At 35.9% G+C, this 25,251-nt stretch overlaps 1 protein-coding gene across 1 annotated transcript in view; it reads right to left on the reverse strand.

Annotated features, from left to right (window-relative positions):
• Positions 1 to 25,251, reverse strand: part of SHCBP1L (SHC binding and spindle associated 1 like) — a 40,060-nt gene that overhangs the window by 1,962 nt on the left and 12,847 nt on the right. Inside the window, exons 3-8 of the mRNA XM_021682577.1 lie at positions 23,131 to 23,345; positions 22,172 to 22,258; positions 21,878 to 22,096; positions 6,257 to 6,362; positions 1,586 to 1,739; positions 18 to 268 (exon numbers count right to left, since the gene is read on the reverse strand). Coding sequence (XP_021538252.1) covers positions 18 to 268; positions 1,586 to 1,739; positions 6,257 to 6,362; positions 21,878 to 22,096; positions 22,172 to 22,258; positions 23,131 to 23,345 — 1,032 coding nt within the window. The remainder of the gene's footprint in view (positions 1 to 17; positions 269 to 1,585; positions 1,740 to 6,256; positions 6,363 to 21,877; positions 22,097 to 22,171; positions 22,259 to 23,130; positions 23,346 to 25,251) is intronic.

A 25,251-nucleotide genomic window follows, 5' to 3' on the forward strand; every position in this document is an offset into this window, starting at 1 on the left:
TTTATAAAATGAAATACCTGGGCACCAGTTATTTCACTGTCTGTAATTGTCAAAGCAGCCCCCGTAAGAACACACACTCCTGTTCCTTCACATTTTAATATACAGTTTTCTAGAGTCATGTGACCAGACTCCACCACCACAATACCATCAACTGTCCCTTGTTGTATCAAAGATAGATGCATTAGCTTCACATTATCAGCTTTAGACACCACGAAACTGTCATGAGAAGGTTCAGAAGTAATCATAATTTCCTCTCTCTTTCCAATTCCTGATTCACGGAGAAAAACATGATTAAATCAGTAATCCCAAAGTTTAAAGTTCTTCAGTCATTCAATAATACTGTTTTTCTTTTCACATTTTTAATAAGTAATATATGTAATTACTTAATTATATAATCTTTTGTCCATATTTTGATGCATGAGGGGAGAATCTGGGTTTATAGTCAATATAGATGTACCTATGTATTTATTCAACATACTCATTCCATAATATATTTTCCTAAATTTCCTATTAACATAATCAACAGTCATTTACAAAATGTCTAAGATATAAAAACTATCTTACCATAACCGGTTTCAAAACCATAATAAATTACCATAACTAAAAAAGACTGTCAAAGACTTGTGAATTAGATTATAAGATTAATGTAATCATATCCACAATTTTGATCTAGAATAGTCAAAGCAATCATCTAAATTTAACATCAATCCAAAAATAAGGGGTTGTATCTTCAAGGCTATAAAATTTGAAAATGACAAATATATTATTACCCATGCAGTTCAACAAAATACTACTGATTACAGTTATCAAGATCTAGTGAATTTTTGGGTGCCTGGGTGGCTCAGTTGGTTAAGCGACTGCCTTTGGCTCAGGTCATGATCCTGGAGTCCTGGGATCGAGTCCCGCATCGGGCTCCCTGCTCGGCGGGGAGTCTGCTTCTCCCTCTGACCCTCCCCCCTCTCATGTGCTCTCTCTCATTCTCTCTCTCTCAAATAAATAAATAAAATCTTTAAAAAAAAAAAAAGATCTAGTGAATTTTTGCTCAATTTTTGAATTGATAGGCAAAGCCTAAGTCACCTGGTTCTTTTCTTTTGGCCAGACAGTGGGAATATCCTTACTTCAGTATTAAAGGGCAGAATTAAAATTACTAAAATAGGTTCAGAACCTAAAAGAAATTTAGTAAACTCTTCTACTTGTAGCAAGTTTGCATATGAATTAACCTGAGAAAATGCTGAATATTTGGGTTTTCCTACTAAAGTGATAAAAAAATGCAATAGAAGAAGTAAATATAGTTTGGGTAAAAATAGTACAAACAGGTTTTTGGGTTTTTTGTGGTCTTGATCTTTTTAGAATCTGTGCTTGTAGTGCTACACTATCATGGGGAAGAAGTAGTCTCATTGATTTGCTTTGGTACATTATGTCTAAATGAAGTCACCTGTACAGATTATACACTCATGAACAGGTGAGAAAATCTTAACTGTAAAAAGCACATAAGGGATTTTTTTGTTAAGTAAATCATGTTGATAATATACAATTTTTCCAGGATACATTGCTATAAAAAGATTGCAAAGGATGCCCGGCTAACCCTTTATAATGATGTCATCAGTCAATAAAGCAAGATTTACAGCTTGATATTCTCCTGGAAAAATAACTACGGTATCTCCACTATAACAACTGTCCAAAGCCAAATCCAAATCATCATGCTGTTGGAGAAGTGTGTCTGAAGATAAGTCCTTTACCTGAAAAGAAGAAATAAAACAGTACACTTTTAACAATGAATTAAACTGAAACAGGTCATTTTAATCAGTTAACTTATCAGTAACATGTGCTTTTCTCAAAGACTTACCTTGTATATTACACTGTAATACACTGTAAATACTATATGTCTTCATGTTCATTAAATATTCCAAATATCAGTGTATCAACTAAGGGAATGGTGAAATGGGATTTTCTTTACAATCACTAATAATTTTACAGCTCTGAAAGACTGTGCCAGAAGGCAGAATTTTAACTTAGCATATTACCTCCCAAGCCTCACAACAGCATCAGGTGAAGGACATTGAAACTCAGTGAGATGAAATGATTTGCCCAAGGACATAGAGTTGGTGAGTGGTTAAGCAAAGCTGTAGATGCAGGGCTTTATGACACCAGATCTCTTTACGGTCTACTATTTTATTTCTTTAACTTAAACTAATCCTATAATTTTAGTAAATCAATAAAACTTTATATATTAAATATTCTAGACCTAAATATAAAAGATACCAGGAATCTGCACTGAGAGTAGAAAAGGGAAGAAAACTTCATTATTAGTACCATGAAGCATGGGGAACTTTCAAAATAAAATTTGAAAACTGAAATTCTGAAAAATGCCTATTATTTTATCCCAATAGAAATGGCATTATCATTCATATATCTTTTTTCTTATAAAAGTGGTTATAAGAAAAACATAAAAAAATGAAAACATAACAAATGGAAATTTTAACCTAAATAAATGTATTTATATAGATATTTCCTTTTAGTATTTCTCCCATGCATATATTCATTATTCATAATACCAACATATCATACCATACATATACATGGCTTTGAATCCTGACTTTTTAAGATTTATTTATTTATTTTAGAGAACATGAGTGGGAGGGGTAGAAGGTGAGGGAGAGAGAATCTCAAGCAGAATCCAGGCTGAGCACAAAGCCCAACTCACGACCCTGATATCATGACCTGAGCTGAAACCAAGAGTCAGACACTTAACCGACTGTACCACCCAGACACCCCTGAATCCTGACTTTACATTACATCATATTTTCCCATGTCCCAAAGCCTAATGTTTAATGATTACATAATAATGTATCATATGGACATATAATTTATTATAATTTAATTATGATTTTCTTACTCTTATTTAGATTGTTTATACAATTTTTCAATATTCTGAAAATACTACAACAAATAAATCCGTATGCATGTCTCTAGTTATTTCTTTAGGATAAATTACTAGATGGGGAATTATTGTGTCAGAGGTACAAAAGATTTTAAGTGTCTTGGATACATACTGCTAAATTGCCCTCCAGAAAAGTTTAACCAATTAAAGTTTGGTTTGAGAACTCATTTTGCTGTAAACTCATCAGCATGGGGTATCTTTTAAATTTATAAAATATTTGCCACCTTAATAGGCAAAAATCCTCACTGCCTCATTTTAATTTCCATTCCTTTGATAAGCAAGACTGAACATTTTTCCAGATATATTTGAAACTCAATCCTTACTAATTCAGCAAACCACTCTATTCATTTATGTGTGTATTCTAAATACTTTGGTGGCAGAGAGTACAATTACCTCCGTAAATAAATAATTTGGAAGAACTCTAGAATCCATCTCATTTGTATTTTTCTTATGCATGAAAATAGCAAATCCAGGAGAGAGAAGTTTGCAGGGGAACATAATGAGTTTAGGGGGTTTTTTTTAGGTTTTTTTTTTTTTTAAGATTTTACTTATTTATTTGAGAGAGAGAATGAGATAGAGCATGAGAGGGGGGAGGGTCAGAGGGAGAAGCAGACTCCCCGCTGAGCAGGGAGCCCAACGCGGGACTCGATCCCGGGACTCCACGATCATGACCTGAGCCGAAGGCAGTCGCTTAACCAACTGAGCCACCCAGGCGCCCATGAGTTTAGTTTTGATGCCAGTTAATTGGAAGTACTGGTGGAGTCACTAAGCAGAGGTACACAGTAGACTGCATGTAAGAGTCTAGAATATAGGACTAAGATTTGACTGGGCATAAAGATCTTGGAGTTATTTACATATAATTTGAGCATAGGAATGGATAAGATAGCTACAAGACTGTATAAAGAGGGAAAGATAGCACTCCAGGATGGAACACTGAAGAACATTTAAAGAACAGGCAGAAACGAAATCTCAAAGCTGAGGCTGAGGGGTAGCCTAAGAGGTGGTAAGAAAATTAGGAGACCAAGATGTCAGGAAAGGAGGAAGTAGTTGATAATATCAGGTGCTGAAAGGTTAAATGAGATGGTGATCCTTGAGTTGTGCTTACTGCATTTGGCCACAGCTTGGTCCCACATTGACCACAAGGGCATTTTCACTGGTATTCTGGAGGCAGAAACAAGATCACTGTGAGTAGAGGCATGAATATGAAGGCAGTAGAGACAAGTATAAATATCTCAAGAAGTTTTGCTGTGTAAAACAAGATAGAGATGTGGTATTTAGGATACACACTGTTTTATTATTTCAAAAAACAGAATTGAGGGGCACCTGGGTAGCTCAGTCAGTTAAGCATCTGACTCTTGATTTTGGCTCAGGTCATATCAAGGTGGTAAGATTGAGCCCCTCATCAGGCTCCACACTGGGCATGAAGCCTGCTTAAGATTCTCCCTCTCCCTTTCCTTCTGCCCTTCCCTTGCTCTCTTTCTTAAAAAAAAAAAAAAAGTGGTTGTGCATTTTGACTAGTCAGTATCTCAGGGAAAGGACTGACAAAGCTGACTTGTTTCACATCCTCCTCAGAATTGAGTGACAATGTAGGTATCACTTGATGAAAGCATTTAAAAACATACACTACCTATAGACATCTGGGGCAAAGGAAAAGCCTGCAAAGGAGGAAGCTGAGAAGGAAGATTCTTGGGGAAATAAGGGCTACCTCATAAAGTAGGACATCTAGAGTGAAATGCACATGACCAGGGCTGGATGCATGCTCAGGAGAGATCTGAAAGGACCCTAAGCTTTACTTCCCACTGATCATTGGGCCCTGTGCAAGCAAGAGGTGAAAGCCAAGGCAGAGTTGTAAGCAGCCTGGCTTAGCTTTGAAGGAGTGCCTCAGCTCAGAGCTAATTTGCAAAGACTGTGAGAGATTCTTGTTTTTGTTTTTTAGCTGTAGGTGTTTATGGAAATTTGTCAGGTAACTGGCTACCTGCTGAGATTACATAATAAAACTTCAGTAACCACACACAAAAAGAAACACAGCTTTTGCAAAAATAGTTGGAAAATTTGCTAACCATATGGACAACTGCAGTCCTCAACAATTAACAGAGCAAACCCTGGGGATAGGGTAGACTGATTTCCAGTTATTAGATTATAATATTCAAAATAACCAATTTGCAACAAAAAATTACAAGACAGGAAACTGTGGCCCATTTATAGGAAAAAAGATTGACAGAAACCATCTCTGAGGTAGTGCAGACAAGCCTTTGGATTTATTAAACAAAAACTTTAAATCAACTGTCTTAAATATGCTTAAAACACTAAAAGAAACTGTGGACAAAGAACTAAAGGAACCAAAAGGACAATGTATGAACAAATAGATAATATCAATAAAGAAATAAAAATTACAAAAAGGACCCAAATAGGAATTCTATTGTTGAAAATTACAATAGATGAAATTAAAAAAAAAACTCACTAGAGAGGCTTAGATATCATATTTGTGTGGGAAGAAGAAATAATCAATAAACTTGAAGACAGGACAATTAAAATATCCAGTTCGAGGAGCAGAAAGAAAAAAGCATAAAGAAAAATAAACAATGTTGAAGGGACCAGTGGTATACCATCAAGAATACAAATATATGTATTATAGGAGTCCCAGAAGGAGAAGAGAGAAAGGAGCAAAAAGAATATTGAAGAAATAATGGCTGAAAACTTTCCAAATTTGTTGAAAGATGTGAATCTACACATCCAAGAAGCTTAATGAGCATCAACAAGGATAAACACAAAGAAAGCCAAACCAACACATATAATCAAACTGTTGAAAGTCAAAACAAAGAATCTTGAAAGCAGTGAGAGAGAAGCAATTCAGTATATACAAGGAATTGGCAATAAGATTAATGGCTGATTCCTTAACAGAAGCCATGGAAGCCAGAAAGCAGTGGGATGACATATTTAAGGGGGGTGGGTACTGTCAACCAAGAATTCTATATCTAGCAAAACTATCCTTCAATAATTTCTCAAATATATGAAGCAGCAAGACTGTGGATCTGGTTCAAAATGGTATCTCCCTCAAATGCAGTCTTTCTCATATTTGTCTCCTATCCTTCCCATAGCTACTATTAGCATAGTGCCTAGCAATAAGGTTTGTACTCTAAATAGTTGCTGACATTTATTTATTTAGTACCTATTATATGCTAATCACTGAAGTGGATGTAATGGGGGAAAGAAGGCATTAATGTCAGATAAGAACCCTACCCTCAAAGAACTTCTTTTCTGATTATACACAACTACAACTCAAATGAACAAATAGGGATAAAGGGTATTTCTTACCATGTCAGTAGTCATCACTTTTGCCACAATATGTGTTATAGTCTTTCCAAAATCTCTTTTTCCCTTCCTGCGCCTCAGAATTCTTGGAAAGAAAGGTCCATGAACTCTAGAGTTGAAAATATTTATTATGATTAAATTAACCTGAAAAAGACTCAAGCTATACTTACTTAGAAAATAAAACTTGGCACCAAGCATCTTTGAGAAGTAGGTTTCACTAATTTTAAGCTCTTTGAGAGCAATGAGCAACTTGAGAGCAATGGAATGATTAAAATCTTTTAGATAACTGAGTGTTTAAACCCTTGAACTCCAAAATCTTTTCATTTTCATGGTTTGTACCTGGAAATCTGTATGTAACCCCCTGCAATCAATACCTCTCACCTCAACTCTTTAATACAGTAGAAATTTTCCTGATTGTACTTTCATAGTCCAATGAATGTGGACTCATAACAAAGCAAAGGTGGGTTATGTCTGTGATACGGGGCATAAGAATGTTTAGGGAAATGCCCAATTTTAGATACAGTGTTCAACCAACAGACTGTTTTGTTTCAAAGGATATGGTCTCCATAGATATGTTGACTGTGGCTTCCCAACAGAACAATTCTAGCTTCTCTCTGAGTTGTGTGTTTTTTTTTTAATTATTGTTTGCTCTTCAGCACTTCTAATTAATTCCACTCTTTCTCTTCTTTCTGCTCTTCTTTACAATTCCTATTTCCTAACGCTTAATCATGTAAGTGTTATCAAAAGAAAGTTTGAGCATAATTTTTATCATTACTTATCAGCGGAAAGGGACACTCCTTTACCAACAGATGTAGCTTTACTAATAATCTCCTTAGGTGTTATATTTTGGGTTCTCTGCAGCACTTTATTGCTTGACATGTTTCATTGAACATTTCAAAAGTAAACCCATTCAGCATTATTATACCTATTTAAGCAAGTGATTATGATCTTGAGAAAGAGAACTACTCACACATTTCTTCACCATATACCTGATCACTAGCTGCTCAAAGATTACAGCATCCTACGTTCAGGAAATACAGTAGTTTATCATGCAATCCTAGTTTTAAAATCAAAAGTATATATCAGTGGGTTTTTTTTAAATCAAATTTATTTAGGTATAATTTACATAACAGACACTCATTTTAAGTAAACCATCCATGAGGTTTCACAAATGTGTATACCCACTTAACTCAATCACAATAATCAAGGTATAGAACATTCTCATCACACCAATAGGTTCCTTCATGCATCTTTGCAGTCAATCCTCCACACCTATTCCCAGGCAACCACTGATCTACTTTCTGTCATAGATTTCCCTTTCTTGGATTTTTTTAAATGAAATTTTAAAGTGAAATAATATATGAGGTACTCTTTTGTGTCTAGCTTTTTTTCATTCAGTCTGTTTTGAGATCCATCATGTTATTTTGTGTATCAGCATTTTGTTTATATTGCTGAGCAGTATTTCATTATTGGATTTTCTGTATACAAAATCATGTCATCTGCAAATAGAGATAATTTTATCACTTCTTCCTTTCCAATCTGGATGGCTTTTTCCTTGCCTATTGCTCTAGCTGGAACCTCTAGTACAATTTGAATAAAAGTGGTAAGAGTGGACATCCTTGTCTTCTTCCTGATCCTAGTGGGGAAACATCCATTCTTTCACCTCTAAGTAGGACTTAGTTAAAGGTTTTTCACAGATGGCCTTATACAGGCTGAGAAATATCCCTTCTATTCCAAGATTTTAATTTTTATCATGAAAGCATTGCATTTTGTCAAATTCTTTTTCTGTGTCTATTAAGGTGTGGCTTTTGTTTTTTTATTTATTAATATGGTGTATTATATTGATTCATTTTCATGTGTTAAACCAACCTTACAACCCTGGGATAAATCCCACTTAGTCATAGTGTCTGATCCTTTTACTATGTTGCTAGACTCAGTTTGTTAGTATATTATTGAGGATTTTTGCATCTATATTCATAAGGGATATTATTCTGTAGTTTCCTTTGATGTTTTTGTAGTTTTGGTATCAGAGTAATAATTGTGGCCTCACTGAATGAGTTGGGTAAATGTTCCCTTCTTTTTTTTTTTTTTTGAAGTTTGTAAAGATTTGGTGTTAATCCTTTAAATATTTGGTAGAATTCACCAGTGAAGACATCTGGTCTTTGGCTTTTCTTTGTAGGTAGTTTTTAATTTGCTAATTTAATCTCCTTACTTGCTATTGGTCCACTCAGGTTTTCTGGTTTGGCTTGAGTCAGGTTAGGTAGATTTTATCTTTTTAGGAATGTGTCCGCTTGATTTGGTAATCTAATTTTCTGGCATATAATTGTTTGGAGTGTACCTTAGTAATCCTTTCTTATGTCTGTGCAGGTTTTTATGTGGATGTAAGTTTTCAACTTATTTGGATAAATACCATCGAGGAGCACTATTGCTGGTTCATATGCTTAGACCACATTAAGCTTTTAAGAAACTGCCAAACTATCTTCCAAAGAAGCTGTGCTGTTTTGCATTCCAATCAACAGTAAATGAGAGTTCTTGTTCCACAACCCTGCCAGCAATTGGTATTGTCAAGGTTTTTTTGTTTGTTTCTGTTTTTGTTTTGTTTTTTGGATTTTAACCATTCCAGTAGGTAAGTAATGGTATCTCATTCTTTTAATTTGCAATTCCCTAATTGCAATGATGTTGAGCATTTTTAATTGGCTTTTTTTTTTTTTTTTTAACCATCTGTATATCTTCTCTGGTGAGGTGTTTGTTCAAAATGTTTGTCCATTTTTATTTGGGCTGTTTGTTACTCGGGATGAATTTTAAGAGATCTTTGTATATCTTAGATACAAGCCTTTTATCAGATATGTATTTTACAAATATTTTCTTCAAAGTTTTGTCTTGTCTTTAATTCTCTTAACAATGTCTTTCACAGAGCATAAGTTTTTACTTTTAATAAAGTCCAATTTCTCAATGTTTTTCTCTCACAGATCATATTGTCAGTTTTTACCTAAAAAACTCATTGCCAACCCAAGATCACCTACGTTTTCTTCTTTGATTTATTCTAGAAGTCTTACAGTTTTATTTTACACTTAGGTCCTTGGATCACTTTGAGTTAATTTTTGTGAAGATGTAAGGTCTGTGTTTACATTCATCTTTTTGCATATGGATATTCAATTACTCTATAGCACCATTTGTTAAAAATAATATTCTTTCTCCACTGAATTTTCTTTGTTCCTTTGTTAAAGTTCAGTCCACTATATTTGTATGGATCTATTTATGGACTCTTTATTCTGTTCCATTGGTCTATGTGTCTATTCACCAATACCATGCTTTCTTGATTACTGTAGTTTTATAATAAGCCTTAAAATTGGGTAATATGAGTACTCTCACTTTATTCTTCTTCAGTACGGTGTTAGCTATTGTAGGTTTTTTGCCTTTCCATATGATTTTTAGAACTAGTCAATACCTACAAAATAGCTTGCTGGGATTTTCATTAGGATTGCATTGAATCTATACATCAAGTTGGGAGGAACTGACATCTTAACAATATTGACAGATAATATCTCTCATTTACAATTTTCTCTGTCATCATAGTTTTATAGTTTTCCACATATAGGTCCTATACATATTTTGTTAGATTTATACCTAAATATTTAATTTTTTGGCTCTATTATAAATGATATTTTTAAAATTTCAAATTGTTATTGGAATATAAGAAAGCAAGTTATTTCAAATATTAACCTTGCTATATTCATTTATTAGTTCCAGGGTTTTATTGTTGTTGTTGATGATGAGATGATTCTTTGAGATTTTCTATGTAGACAATTATGTCACCTTCAAAGACTTTTATTTCTTCCTTCCCAATCTGTATATCTTTTATTTCCATTTCTTGTCCTATTGCACTATCTAGGACTTCCAGCATGATATTAAATAAGAGGGATGAGAGAAAATGTCCTTGCCCTATTCCTTATATTAGGGGGAAAGCATCCAATTTCTCACCATTAAGTATTACATTAGCTGTAGGTTTTTTGTAGATGTTCTTCATCAATTTGAGGAATTCTCCTCTATCCCTTATTATTGCTTGATCTATCAATTATTGAAAAAGGGATGCTGAAGTCTCCCAACTATAATAGTGGATTTTTCTATTTGTCCTTGCATTTCTGTCAGTTTTTGTATCATGTATTTTGATATTCTTTTGTTGGGTGCATACACATTAAGGATTGCTATGTCTTCTTGGAGAACTGCACCCTTTATTATTATGCAGTGCCCCTATTTATCCCTGATAATTTAACTGGTTCTTCCCAAAGTCTGCTTTGACTGAAATTAATATAGCTAATCTAGCTTTTTAATGGTTGTGTTAGCATGCAGTATCTTTCTCTGACTCTTTAACATTTCTAAGCCTTTATATTTAAGGTTGATTTCTTATATATAACATACAGTTGGATCTTGTCTTTTTATCCACTTTGACAATCTCTATCTTTTGATTTATATATTTAGAGCATTTGCATTTAAAGTGATTACTGATGGGGGTGCCTGGGTGGCTCAGTCATTAAGCATCTGCCTTCGGCTCAGGTCATGATCCCAGGGTCCTGGGATCGAGCTCCACATCAGGGTCCCTGTTCAGTGGGAAGCCTGCCTCTCCCTCTCCCACTCCCCCTGCTTGTGTTCCCTCTGTCTCTCTGTCTCTGTCAAATAAATAAATAAAATCTTAAAAAAAAAAAGTGATTACTGATGTTGGGACGCCTCCCTCTCTGTTTTTCTTATTTTATTTTTCCTTCCCTTCACCTATGTTCATCTGTTTTGTTTCTTAAATTCCACATATGAGTGAAATCATATATTTGTCTCTCTGACTTATTTTCCTTGGTATTATACTTTCTAGCTCCAGCTGTGTCTTTGCAAATGGCAAGATTTTGTTCTTTTTGATCACCAAGTAATATTCCATTGTGTTCTTTATCCACTCATTAGTAAATGGACATTTGGGCTCTTTCCATAATTTGGCTCTTGTTGATAGTGCTGCTATAAACATTGGGGTGCATGTGCCCCTTTGAATCTGTATTTTTGTATCCTTTGGATAAATACCTTGTACTGCAATTGCTAGGTCTTGGGTAGTTCTATTTTTAACTTTTTGAGGAATCTCCATACTGTTCTCCAGAGTGGCTGCACCAGTTTGCATTCCTACCAACAATGCAAAAGGGTTCCCCTTGCTCTGCATCCTTGCCAACACCGGTTGTTTCCTGAGTTGTTAGTTTTAGCCATTCTGACAGGTGTGAAGTGGTATCCCATTGTGGTTTTGATTTGTATTTCCCTGATGATGAGAGATGTTGAGCATCTTTCCATTTATCTGTTAGCCATCTGGAAGTCTTCTGTGAAAAAGTGTCTATTCATGTCTTCTGCCCATTTCTTAATTGGATTGTTTTTTGGGTGTTGAGTGTGATAAGTTTTTTTTTTTTTAAGATTTATTTATTTATGGGGTGCCTGGGTGGCTCAGTTGGTTAAGTATCTGCCTTCAGCTCAGGTCATGATCCCAGGGTCCTGGGATCGAGGCCTGCATTGGACTCTCTGCTCAGCAGTGAGCCTGCTTCTCCCTCTCCCTCTCCCTCTGCCTGCTGCTCTGCCTACTTGTGCTCTCTCTCTCTGTCAAATAAATAAAATCTTTTTAAAAAAGATTTCTGAGGGGGGAAGGGCAGAGGGAGAGAATTCTCAAGCAGACTCCCCACTGAGTGTGGAGCCTGATCCAGGGCTTGATCCCATGATCCATGAGATCATGACCTGAGCCAAAACCAAGAGTTGGACACTCAACCAGCGGAGCCACCCAGGTGCCCTGAGTTTGATTAAGTTCTTTATACATTTTGGATACTAGTCCTTTATCCAATATGTCATTTGAAAATATTTTCTCCCATTCTGTCAGTTGCCTTTTAGTTTTATTGCTTGTTTCCTTCACTTTGCAGAAGCTTTTTATCTTGATGAGGCCCAATAGTTCATTTTTGCCTTTGTTTTCCTTGCCTCAGGAGACATGTCTAGTAAGAAGTTGCTGCAGCCAAGGTCAAAGAGGTTGCTGCCTATTTTCTCCTCTAGGATTTTGATGGTATAAGTCTTTCATTCATTTTGAATTTATTTTTGTGTATGGTGTAAGAAAGTGGTCCAGTTTCATTCTTCTGTATGTCGCTGTCCAGTTTTCCCAACACCACTTGTTGAAGAGACTGTCTTTTTTCCACTGGATATTCTTTCCTGCTTTGTTGAAGATTAGTTGACCATACAGTTGTGGGTCCCTTTCTGGGTTTTCTATTCTATTCTATTCTGCTGTGCCAGTACCACACTGTCTTGATGATTGAAGCTTTGTAATACAGCTTGAAGTCCGGCATTGTGATGCTTCCCACTTTGCTTTTCTTTTTTCAACATTACTTTGGCTATTTAGGGTCTTTTCTGGTTCCATACAAATTTTAGAATTGTTTGTTCTAGCTCTGTGAAAAATGCCAGTGTTATTTTGGTAGGGATTGTATTGAATGTGTAGATTGCTTTGGGGAGTATAGACATTTTTTTTTTAAAGATTTTATTTGAGAGAGAGTGTGTGACAGAGAGAGAGTGCAAGCAGGGGAGATGGGAAGAGGGAGAAAGCAGATTCCCTACTGATCAGGGAGCCTGATGCAGGACTTGATCCCAGGACCCTGGGATCATGACCTGAGCTGAAGGTAGATGCTTAACCGACTGAGCCACCCAGGTGCCCCAGGAGTATAGACATTTTAATAATATTTGTTCTTCCAATCCATGAGCATGGAATATCTTTCCATTTCTTTGTGTCTTCAATTGCTTTCATAAGTGTTCTATAGTTTTCAGTGTGCAGATCTTTTTTTTTTTTTTTAAGATTTTATTTATTTATTTGACAGAGAGCGAGACAGAGAGAGAGGGAACACAAGCAAGGGGTAGTGGGAGAGGGAGAAGCAGGCTTCCCGTGGAGCAGGGAGCCCGAAGCGGGGCTTGATCCCAGGACCCTGGGATCATGACCTGAGCTGAAGGCAGACACTTAATGACTAAGCCACCCAGGCACCCCTCAGTATGCAGATCTTTCACCTTTTTGGTTAGGTTTATTCCTAGGTATCTTAGGGTTTTTGGTGCAATTGTAAATGGGATCAAGTCCTTGATTTCTTTCTGCTGCTTCATTATTGGTGTATAGAAATGCAACAGATTTCTGTACATTGATTTTATATCCTGCAACTTTGCAAAATTCATGTATCAGTTCTAGCAATTTTTTCATGGAGTCTTTTGGGTTTTCTATATAGAGTATCATGCCATCTGCAAATAGTGAAAGTTTTACATCTTCCGGCCGATTTGGATGCCTTTTATTTCTTTTTGTTGTCTGACTGCTGAGGCTAGGACTTCCCGAACTGTGTTGAACAACAGTGGTGAGAGTGGACATCCCTGTCGTGTTCCTGACCTTAGGGGAAAAACAGAGTTTTGAGGATATTGAGGACATTGAGGACATTAGCTGTGGGTCTTTTGTATATGGCCTTTATAATGTTGAGGTATGCTCCTTCTATCCCTACTTTTTTGAGGGTTTTTATCAAGAAAGGATGCTATATTTTGTCAAATGCTTTTTCTTCATCTATTGAGAGGATCAAATGGTTCTTATCCTTTCTTTTATTAATGTGGTGTATCATATTGATTGATTTGCGGACTTTGAACTACCCCTGCAGCCCAGGAATAAATCCCACTTGATCATGGTGAATAATCCTTTTAATGTACTGTTGGATTCAATTAGCTAGTACTGAGAATTTTTGCATCCATGTTCATCAGGGATATTGGTCTGGAATACTCCTTTTTAGTGGGGTCTTTAGTTTTGGGATCAAGGTAATGCTGGCCTCATAGAATGAGTTTGGAAGTTTTCCTTCCATTTATATTTTTTGGAACAGCTTCAAGAGAATAGGTATTAATTCTTCTTTAAATGTTTGGTAGAATTCCCCTGGGAAGCCATCCAGCCCTAGACTCTTGTTTCTTGGGAAATTTTTTATTACTGATTCAATTTCTTTGCTGGTTATGGGTCTGTTCAAATTTCCTGTTTCAGCTTTGGAATGTTTCCTATGTTTCTAGGAATTTATCCATTTCTTCCAGATTGCCCAATTTGTTGGCATATAATTGCTCATAATATTCTCTTATAATTGTTTGTATTTCTGTGGTGTTGGTTATGATCTCTCCTCTTTCATTCATGATTTTATTAATTTGAGTCCTTTCTCTCTTCTTTTTGGTAAGTCTAGCTAGAGGTTCATCAATTTTTTTAATTCTTTCAAAGAACTAGCTCCTAGTTTCATTGATCTGTTCTACTGTTTTTATTTCTGTATCATTTATTTTTGCTCTAATCTTAATTATTTCCCTTCTGTTGGTTTTAGACTTTATTTGCTATTCTTTTTTCAGCTCCTCTAGGTATAAGGTTACATTGTGTATTTCAAACTTTTCTTGCTACTTGAGGAAGGCCTATATTGCTATGTACTTCCCTCTTATGATCACCTTTGCTGTGTCCTATAGGTTTGTGACTGTCGTGTTTTCAGTTTCATTTGCTTCCATGTATTTTTTTATTTCTTCTTTAATTTCCTGGTTAACCCATTCATTCTTTAGTAGGATGATCTTTAACTTGATCTCCTGCTTAGATGATCTGTCCATTGCTGTGAGTGTGGTGTTAAAGTCCTCTACTATTATTGTATTATTATCAATGAGTTTATTATTAATTGATTTATATATTTGGCTGCTCTCAAGTTGAGGGCATAAATATTTACAACTGTTAGGTGTTCTTGTTGGATAGAACCCTTTATTATGATATAGAGACCTTCTTCATCTCTTATAGTAGTCTTTTTTAAAAATCTAGTTTATCTGATAGAAGTATGGCTGCTCCCTTTCTTCTGATGTCCATTAGCATGATAGATGGTTCTCCACCCCCTCACTTTTAATCTGGAGGTGTCTTTGGGTCTAAAATGACTCTCTTGTAAGCAGCATATTGATGGGTCTTTTTTTTTTTTTTTTTAATCCTTTCTGATACCCTACATCTTTTGACTGCGGCATTGAATCCATTTACATTCTGAGTAATTATTGATAGATATGAATTTAGTAGCACTGTATTACCTGTAAAATCGCTGTTCCTGTAGATTGTTTCTGTTTCTTTCTAGTCTTTGTTGCTTTTGGTCACTCTTTCCTGCTCAGAGGGTTCCCTTTAATATTTTTTGCAGAGCTGATTTAGTGTTCACAAACTCCTTTAGCTTTTGCTTGTCTTGGAAACTCTTTCTTGCTCCTTCCATTCTGAATGACAGCCTTACTGTATAAAATATTCTTGGCTACATATTTTTCCCATTTAGCACCTTGAATATATTATGCCACTTCTTCCTGGCCTGCCAAATTTCCGTGGACAGGTCTGCTAACTTTATTTGTCTACCCTTGTAGGTTAAGGACATTTTGTCTCTAGCTGCTTTCAGAATTCTCTATCTTTGTATTTTGCAAGTTTCAATATGATATGTCTTGGTGTTGACCTGTTTTTTTTTTTATTTTGAGGGGAGGTCTCTCTGCCTTTTGGAGTTGAATGCCTGTTTCCTTCCCCAGATTAGAGAAATTCTCAGCTACAATATGTTCAAATAAACCTTCTGCCCCTTTATCTCTTCTGGGACTCCTATAATATTATCGTGCTTTGTGGAATCACTGAGTTCCCTAAGTCTATATTCATAATCTAATAGTTTTCTTTTCCTTTTTCTTTCAGCTTCATTATTTTCTGTAGTTTTATCTTCTATATTACCTATTTGTTCCTCTGCTTCTTCCATCATCATTGTGATTACATCCAGTCGGTTTTGCATCTCAGCTAAAGCATTTTTTTATTTTGGCCTGACTAGTTTTTAGGTCTTTTGTCTTTGCAGCCAGGGTTTCTCTGGTGTCTTCTATGCTTCTTTCAAGCCCAGCTAGTATTCTTATGACTGTTCTAAATTATTCTTTAGGTATATTGCTTATATCTGTTTTGAGCAAATCCTAGCTGTGATTTCTTCTTGATCTTTCTTTTGGGGAGAATTCCTCCATCTTGTCATTATGTCTAGGTTTCTGTCTTTTGCGTGTTATCAAAGCTTGTTTCGTTTCTGCTCTTGAGAGTAATACTATATTAAGAAGGGGTCATACACTGTCCAGGGCCTGGTGCTTCAGCAAGTGTTTCTGTGTATGCTGTGTGCTCTCTGCTGTTGTGTTTTGGCTGCTCTTTCCCACAGATCAATCCTCTACAGAGTTCCTCCTTGCTTGCAGGGGGGAATGTTCAGACCTTTAACTAGGTGTCTTGGATTTGTTTAAGATAAGCCTGATTAAAAAAAAAAAAATCTGATCCAAGAAAAGAGAAAAGGAACAAAAAAAGCAAACAAAAAAACTATAAACCCAATTCTAAAGAATACAAAAGAAGGAAAAAAGAAAAAGCCTGATCGAAAAAAAGAAAAAGAAACAAACCAACAAATGAGCAAAAAAACTGTAAGCTTGATACCAAAGGAAAAAGAAAAAAGAAAATATAAGAAATTAAATGATAATAATAATAAAAAAAATAAAATTTAAAGAAAGAGGGGCGCCTGGGTGGCTTAGTCTTAAGCATCTGCCTTTGGCTCAGGTCATGATCCTGGGATCCTGGGATTGAGCCCCACTTCAGGCTCCCTGCTCAGCGGAAAGCCTGCTTCTCCCTCTCCCACTCCCCCTGCTTGTGTTCCCTCTCTTGCTATGTCTCTCTCTGTCAAATAAATAAAATCTAGAAAGAAAGAAAGAAAGAAAAGAAAGAAGAAAGAGAAGGAAGGGAGGGAGGGAGGGGGGAAGGAGGGAGGAAGGAGGGAGGGAGGGAGGAAGGAGTGGGAGGGAGGGAGGAAGGAGTGGGAGGGAGGGAGGGAGGGAGGAAGGGAGGAAGGAAGGAAAGCCAGCCTGGTCCTATTTCCACCAGGATTGGGCTGACACTTTGGAGAACTCCATGATCAGCTGACCTGGTACATGCGGTGGGGGTGGGCGGGGGGTAGGAGGGGGGTGTTGGTCTTCTGAGCGAGAGGCCCTATGAGCTGGTTCACAATCAGACCTGCCTTTGCATAGAATCCCCTGCTGGGTGCAAGGGGGGCAGGGTTTTGTGCAAGTGACTCCAGCCTCCACTGGAGGTGCTGTGTTTCTCTCTGAAGTCCAACCACGCTGGTGGGGGGAGGGGAGGAGGGATGGCGTCACCCTGCCCTCTTGTCCCCGGGGAGGGGGAGGGGAACTCATGGCCACAGGTGTTCAGGAGGCCCTCACAGAAAAGCAAACAATCTCCTCTTCTATGCCCTAGGCTTTTGTCAGATCGCTGCCCTCAACATGTCTGTGCCCAACTGTCAGCACACCGGAGACCCCAGTTATCCTGTGTTTTATCTCTGTCACATGGCTGGGATTCAAAACTCCAAATGTTAAAGGGCCCGGCAAGGCATGGACTGCTTCCCTCCCCTGGAGGAGAGCCTTGCAGTGCAGTCAGCACCATTCTGTCCCAGAAAATCTGTCTCATGGCACATGCTCGGTGGCTGGAGTCTTGCAATATACATTTTAAACTAATCTTAGTCCACCTTCAAATAACACTATGCTACTTCATATATAGTGCAGGTACCTTTTAAGAGAGTAGTCCCATTTCTCTCCTCAGTATATTACTGTTATTTATTTTACCAATCTATACACTATTATCACCCAATACCATCAAAACTACTATTAAACAGTATCTTTTCAATCGAGATAAAGAAAAATAAAAGATTTTAATTTACCTTTATTTATTCTTTCTCCAAACTCTTCTTCCTTCCTATACATAGATCTGAGTTTCTGACCTTTAGCAATTTTCTTCTCTCTGAAGAACTTTTCATTTTTTTTGCAAGGTGATATATTCCCTCAAGTTTTTTTTTTCCTTTTTGTCTAAAAGAGCTATTATCATTTCACTTTTGAAAAATATTTTCACCAAATACATAGAATTCTAGGTTGGTAATTCTTTAGCATTTTGAATATTTCACTCCTCTCTCATCTTGTTTGCATGGTTTCTTGTAAGAAGCACATTGTAATTCTTATTCTTGTTCACCTATAGATAAGGTGTTCCTTCCCCCCCTCAGCTTCTTTATGTATAGTTTTCTTCAGTTTGAATATGCTATGCCCATGTATAGATTTTTTTGGTATTTATCCTGCTTGGTGTTCTCTGAGCTTCCTGGATCAATGGGTTTGTGTCTACATTTAATTTTGGAAAATTCTCACCATTATTAATTCACATTTCATCTGCTGCATTTGCTCTTTTTCTCTTCTGGCATTCCAATTACACATATGCTGCACCCTTTGAAATGGTCCCATAGTTCTTGGATGTTTTCTTTTTTCATTCTTTTTTTTTCTTTGCATTTTTTGGGAAAAGATTCTGTTGACATACCTTCAAGCTCACTGATTCTTTCCTCAGTTTCATCCCATCTATCAGTAAACCCACAAAGGTATTCATCATTTTTATTTTTTTTATTTCTAGCATTTTCTTTTAATTCATTCTTAGAGTTTGTGTTCTTATGCTTACATTATGTCTGTCCTTACATTTTGTATCCTTTTTTCATTAGAGACTAACATATTAATTAGGTATTTTAAATTCCATCTGATTAATTCCAAAATCATAATTGAGTCTGGTTCTGATGCTTGCTTTCTCTCTTCAGGCTTAGTTTTTTTCTTGCCTCTTAGTATGTCCTGTAATATTTTGTGGAAAGCCAAGCATGATATATTGACTAGAAACTGAAGCAAATAGGCTTTTAGAGTGAGGTTTTGTATTAATCTGGCCAGGAGGTAAACTGTGTTTAATGTTTGCTATAGCTGTAGGTGTCAGAGGCCTCACATTCCTATGGTTTCCATATTTGTGTCTCCCCTGTTGCCTTTGAGCTTCCCTAAGAACTCCTCTTTAGACAGTTTGTGTCTTGTAGTTCTTTTTGCCATAATCCAGTTATTATACTGGAGCCTGGCTGATGTGGTTGGTATGGTATGCTGGAGAGGAATTGTCCTATAATCTTATGATTAAATATTAGTCTTTGAGGGGGTCTATGTCCCTGGACTGTAACCTTCACAAGTTTCTTAGTGCCCTCCACTTCCCAGATAGGAAGGCTAAAGGGGACTGGAGTCAAGGAAATGCCCTTCTCCCCTAGGTGGGAAAAGGCTCTGGTAAAGTCTTTTCCTCTGGTGAATAAATCTTTGTCATGGAGATGCTCTGGGTGTATTTCTTTTTCTTTTTTTTTTAAGATTTTATTTATTTATTTGACAGAGAGAGACACAGCGAGAGAGGGAACACAAGCAGGGGGAGTGGGAGAGGGAGAAGCAGGCCTCCCGCAGAGCAGGGAGCCCGATGCGGGGCTCGATCTCAGGTCCCTGGGATCATGACCTGAGCCGAAGGCAGACGCTTAACAACTGAGCCACCCAGGCGCCCCCCCCCTTTTTTTTTTAAGATTTATGGGTATATTTCATAATAGTAACTTTTCCCATCCCCAACCAGAGGCATAATGGGATTTTTCTTGACTCTTCACCAGAATTCCTGGAGGCAAAACCCCACAGAGATGTGGGGTATCTCCCTAGGAATTTCAGCCCTCCACCAGCAGTTCATCAAAATTACCACTTGTGTTCTTACAGTTTATGGCTCTAGGTGGTTATCTGTTTCAGGTAAGCAGATCTTGGTTGTGATTCTGAATTTCTTTCTTTCTCCAGATTTCAAGGTGGCAGTTTGCCCTGTGACCTCAGTTTTCTTATGGGTCGAAGAAAGTCATTTTCAGTTTGCTCAGCTTTTTTCTTTTTTTAAGGATGGGAGCAATAATTAACAAGCTCTTTACATGTCAGAGCTACATCTGAAAATATTTTATTTGTTTTTTAGTTTCCATTTCTCTATTGAGATTCTCCATCCACTTATTAACACCAGTTTTCCTGTAATTTGTTGAACATATTTATAATAGCTGCTTTGAAGTCTTTCAGATCTAACATCTGGGTCTATTCAAACTCATATTTTGTCAAATATCTTTTTTCCTGGGTATGGGTCTTATTTTCTGGTTTCTTTCCATGCCCATTAATTTTTGGTTGAACACTGGAGACTTTGGAAAATAGATTCTCATAACTCTAGATTGTGTTTTGTTCTTCTGAGGATTGTTATTCTTGTATTCTAGCAGGCAGTTAACTTGTCTGGGCTCAAAATGCAGCTGACATCTCTGTTCAGTTCTCTCAACCTCCATGCTTCAACTACATATTTTTTTAAAGCATGGTTCCCAAATTTCTCTCCCCAACCAATGCTAGCACAGTTTAGTGGTCAGTCAAGAATCTGGGCAGAGTTTATGCTAAAATTCTAGATCTCACCCCTTTTACAACTCTCTTCTTTCAGGATGCCCCACCTATATTTCCAGCTCTTCTGCCAGCTTTGAACTCTGTCCTTTGCCATCATGAAATAGTTGGACTGCATTTTTTGCTGCCAGAGCTAAAAGAACTGGTGATCCCTCTCAGACTGAAAAGCAACAAATTCCTATTTCTTACCCATTCCAAGGATAAATACATTTCAAGGCTGTTGCCTGCTTTGGTTATTTGACAGTACCTTCAAATAGCTGGATACTTTTAATACATTTTTGTTCAAATTTTATAATTGTTATCTATGCAAGGGATTGGCCAATTAACTTACTCTACCACTCCCAAACCTAGATTCTCTGTGATTATAACTTTTAAGATGAGAGAACCCTGTGCTCTATGCCATTAGAATCTGAAGTCTAGTGATGATAGCTTGTATTCAAATTCAACTTTTGTTGAATCTGGATTTCTAGATAAATAGATTTCAAAAATCTTATCTATACTGACTTCCCAAAGTAATCCCAAGGTTTTCTTATATAGGAATCCCAATAACAACATCAACAATAGGCACTGAAATGGGATTCTTAATGATTAAAAAAGTAAGTCAAATTTGAAAGAAAGTACAAAAAGAAAAGATTTAGGCTAACAGTTAATTGTTGGACAAATAAAATGTGGCTCAGAATTTCTATGGCACAGAACGTGTACAGGTGGAACACAAAGGAAGAGGTTTAACAATCTAGTATGAAATAGTCATATGTCCTTTGGCTCCATTCAAAATTTTCCATTACTTTTGAAACCATGAGCAAGAATTCTTGTTTCCTCTCTATCTAAAACAGAAATATGTACTTTACTACATAGTAATGTAAAAATATTTTAAGACATTTTAAAGTATTCTGGAGAATGATGCTAGTTAAATCTACATTGTTTTATTTATCACAAAAAGAACTTATCAACTTATGTTGGTTAAAAAAGAAGAAATTAAGAGGCAGCCAAATTATTCAACTCTCTTTACTTTGCATATTATATGTGGTGGAGATCTACCTCCTCTTTTCTTAGGCTTTGGCCAAAATCAAGAGTGTAAAGATGAAAGATAAGGAAAGAGCTAGTTTGATGACATGTTTTTTTATCCAAAAAGCCAATGATTTCAGTGAACTCAGTTATATAAAAATAACTTTCCAATACTGGTAGTTGCACTTTGTTCTTATCTCAAAAACTGGACATCTAATTTTATAATCTACTTCAGTCAGGGTAACATATATGACAAGTGACATGATAAAAGAATGACCATGTAATCTTTTTGTTTAAAATAGAGCAAATTATTACCGGAGGCGTAAATCTTCCCACATTTTCAATAATCCACAGAGCATTACTATCTCATAGTATTTTTTCCAGCATTCAACGGCCTCTGCTGCAGATGGATCTTCCTTAATATTACTCTGATACTCGATGAGCTCAACACGTTTGTTTTTATATTTCTCCAAAGTTTTTTTGAAACGTTGTGCAATAGGACCAGGTATGGTTCCATCTTGTATATCACACCACCTGAAAAGTATCAATATAATTACAATGTTTATCTTATAATAATAATGTGCTGAGTTTGTTTTTAACTATACTTACAAATTAATTCTTTCTTCAATCAAAGCAGTGTAATTCTCACAACTTTCTTCATCATCCCAGTCCCTCCAAAGAAAGTCATAAAAAAACCTATAATGAATCAAAATAATATAAGTGATCAAAAAGAGCCAATACCATGTATATAATTAAAGACACTGTCATGTGAGAATTCTTTGTATGAATTCTAAGAAAAATGACTTCTCAGTGAACTAATATTAAAATCAAACCTTTAAAAATTAGATTATCTAGATTCTATTTGAGGTTACTACAGATAATGTTCCTTGAAGTGGGAATGAAAAATGTTTCCAAATTTCCTAGATTTTGGCTATGGTTTTGTTCAACAAAGAAATAATACTTAAGATATAATCAAATTTGTATATTCAGGGGAAGCATTAGAAAAACAAAAATATGCCCCCAAAATATTCTGTATTATATTTTTGGACAGCTTCTCTCAAATTGTATCAACTTTTAAGAAGCAATCATAATGTAGATGATGACATCTAGTATTTGTAATGCCCTTACACATGAAACATAAAATCTAATATACTTAAGATGCTTAAATATGAACAAAATTTAATGTTACTTGTCTCTAGAACTTTTTTAAATCAATTTTTGAAAAAGCAAGATAAAAAAATGGCAAACTTTTCATTGCCCATATATAATACTTCTGCAAGAGAATGTTAAAGGAGTTATAAATATGTGTTCATTAAGAACAGACAGGAGCACCTGGCTGGCTCATTCAGTGGAGCATGTGACTCTTGATCTTGGAGTCATGAGTTCAAGACCCATGTTGGGTGTAGAGATTACTTAAAATAAATAAATAGACTTTAAAAAAATGGACAAATTGAATTCAGAAGTGAGTAAAAATTAAATCAATAAGTATTTATTAAGCGCTTATATACTTACGTATTAACTTTTTGAATAGGAGAATTTTAACTTTAAGAGGTAAAAAGGTCTAATACCTTACAACTTCCAAGGCCAAAGCAATATCATGTATATCAGAATCTTGTCCTTCAACAGGGTACACTTCCAAGAGAGGCACACTATGCTCCAGTTCTTCCAAAATCTCATTGACTAAATTCCTTGGAATATTTGCAATGTTAGAAGAAAAGGGCTCAGCAACAGATACAGTAACTTTGAAACAAGACGATAAGCTTTGGTGTGGTTTACAAGTTACCTACGACAAATATTATAAAATTTGTAATTACAAATCAAAATAAATCACAGGATTTTTTTCCTCACACATGATCTGCTTATAAAATTTCTTCTTTTAAATTTTATGACCTCTTTAACCACACACAAAGTAATTATAGCTCAATATTAAATAAAATAACAATTTTTCAAACTTTCTCCCTCCCTCCCTCTCTCCTTTTCTTTTCCTTTCCTTTCCTTTTCCTTTCCTTTCCTTTCCTTTAGTTCCGGTGTAGTTAATAATGTTATATTAGTTTCAGGTGTATAATATAGTGATTCAACAATTCCATATATTACTCAGAGCTCATCAAGATAAGTCTTAATCCTCTCCAGCTATTTCACCCATCCCCCTACCCACCTTCCCTCTATAATATTTGTTCTCCCAATCCCTAAATACAGAATATCTTTCCATTTCTTTGTGTTGCCTTCAATTTCTTTCATCAGTGTTTTATAGTTTTCAGAGTACAGGTCTTTCACCTCCTCGGTTAAGTTTATTCCTGGGTATCTTATTATTTTTGGTGCAATTGTAAATGGAAGGATTTTCTTATTTCTCTTTCTGCTATTTCATTATTAGTGTATAGAAATGCAATGGATTTCTGTATAAAGATTTTGTATCCTGCAACTTTACTGAACTCATTTACCAGTTCTAGTATTTTGGTGAAATCTTTAGGGTTTTCTATATATAGTATCATGTTATCTGCAAGTAGTCAAAGTTTCACTTCTTTGTTACCTATCTGGATGCCTTTTATTTCTTTTTCTTGTCAGATTGCTGTGGTTAGGGCTCCCAGTACTGTTGAATAAAAGTGGTGACAGTGGACATTCTTGTCTTATTCCTGACCTTAGGGGAAAGGCTCTGTTTTTCACCAGTGAGTATGATGTTAGCTCTGGGTTTTTCATATATAGCTTTTATTGTGTTGAGGTATGTTACCTCCAAACCTACTTTGTTGAGGGTTTTTATCATGAATGGATGTTGTACTTTGTCAAATGCTTTTTCTGCATCTATTGAAATGATCATATGGTTTTTATCCTTTGTCTTGTTGATGTTATGTATCACATTAATTGACTTGTGAATACTCAGCTACCCTTGCATCCCAGGAATAAGTCCCACTTGGTCGTGGTGAGTAATTCTCTTCATGTATTGTTGGATTCAGTTTGCTAATATTTTGTTAAAGATTTTAGCATCTATGTTCATCAGAGATATTGGCCTGCAGTTCTCTTTTTTTTTTTGGTAGTGTTTTGGTATCTGGTTTTGGTATTGGAGTAATGCTGGCCTCATAGAATGAATTTGAAAGCTTTCCTTCCTCATCTATTTTTTTTAAATAGGTTCCAGTTATTGATTCATGGATGCTTTTATCTTGTCTTTAATTTGAGATTAATAGGTTTTTAAATATATTTATGTACATATGTGTGTATATATATATTTTTTCCTTTTCCTTATCATTTGTTTCTTCAAAATGTCTTCTTTTCTGCTGTTTTTTTTTTTTTTTTTCTTTTCTGCTGTTTTAACCACAATTTTGATATTAGAGTTTCTTCAAATGCCTGGTGATCCTTGGCTGTCTGTTCATATTTAAAAGTGGAGCACTAAAAAGGAGGTCTGTGTATACAGGTGGAATAAGTACAGATGTTCTATCTGTAGATGTAGAACATCTGTAGGATGTTCTGCACCAGCTCTTTCCATGGGGACTCAATATGACAACTACCTTTAGATGTGTTCTTTTGAGCTGAATATAGAAAAATCTTCCAACTCTCATGCCTGAAGGAATATGCCTTAGCTGCTTGTGTTCAGAGTCAGAGTAGAAGGCAGAAGATCCTAACATTCAGTACCAATAAACTTTGACCTATTCCCTTCTTCTCAATGGGATACTTCTATCCTTAACCATACTTCTCAAGCC

The sequence above is a fragment of the Neomonachus schauinslandi genome, chromosome 6 (genome assembly GCF_002201575.2).
Source record: "Neomonachus schauinslandi chromosome 6, ASM220157v2, whole genome shotgun sequence".
Taxonomy (NCBI): domain Eukaryota; kingdom Metazoa; phylum Chordata; class Mammalia; order Carnivora; family Phocidae; genus Neomonachus; species Neomonachus schauinslandi.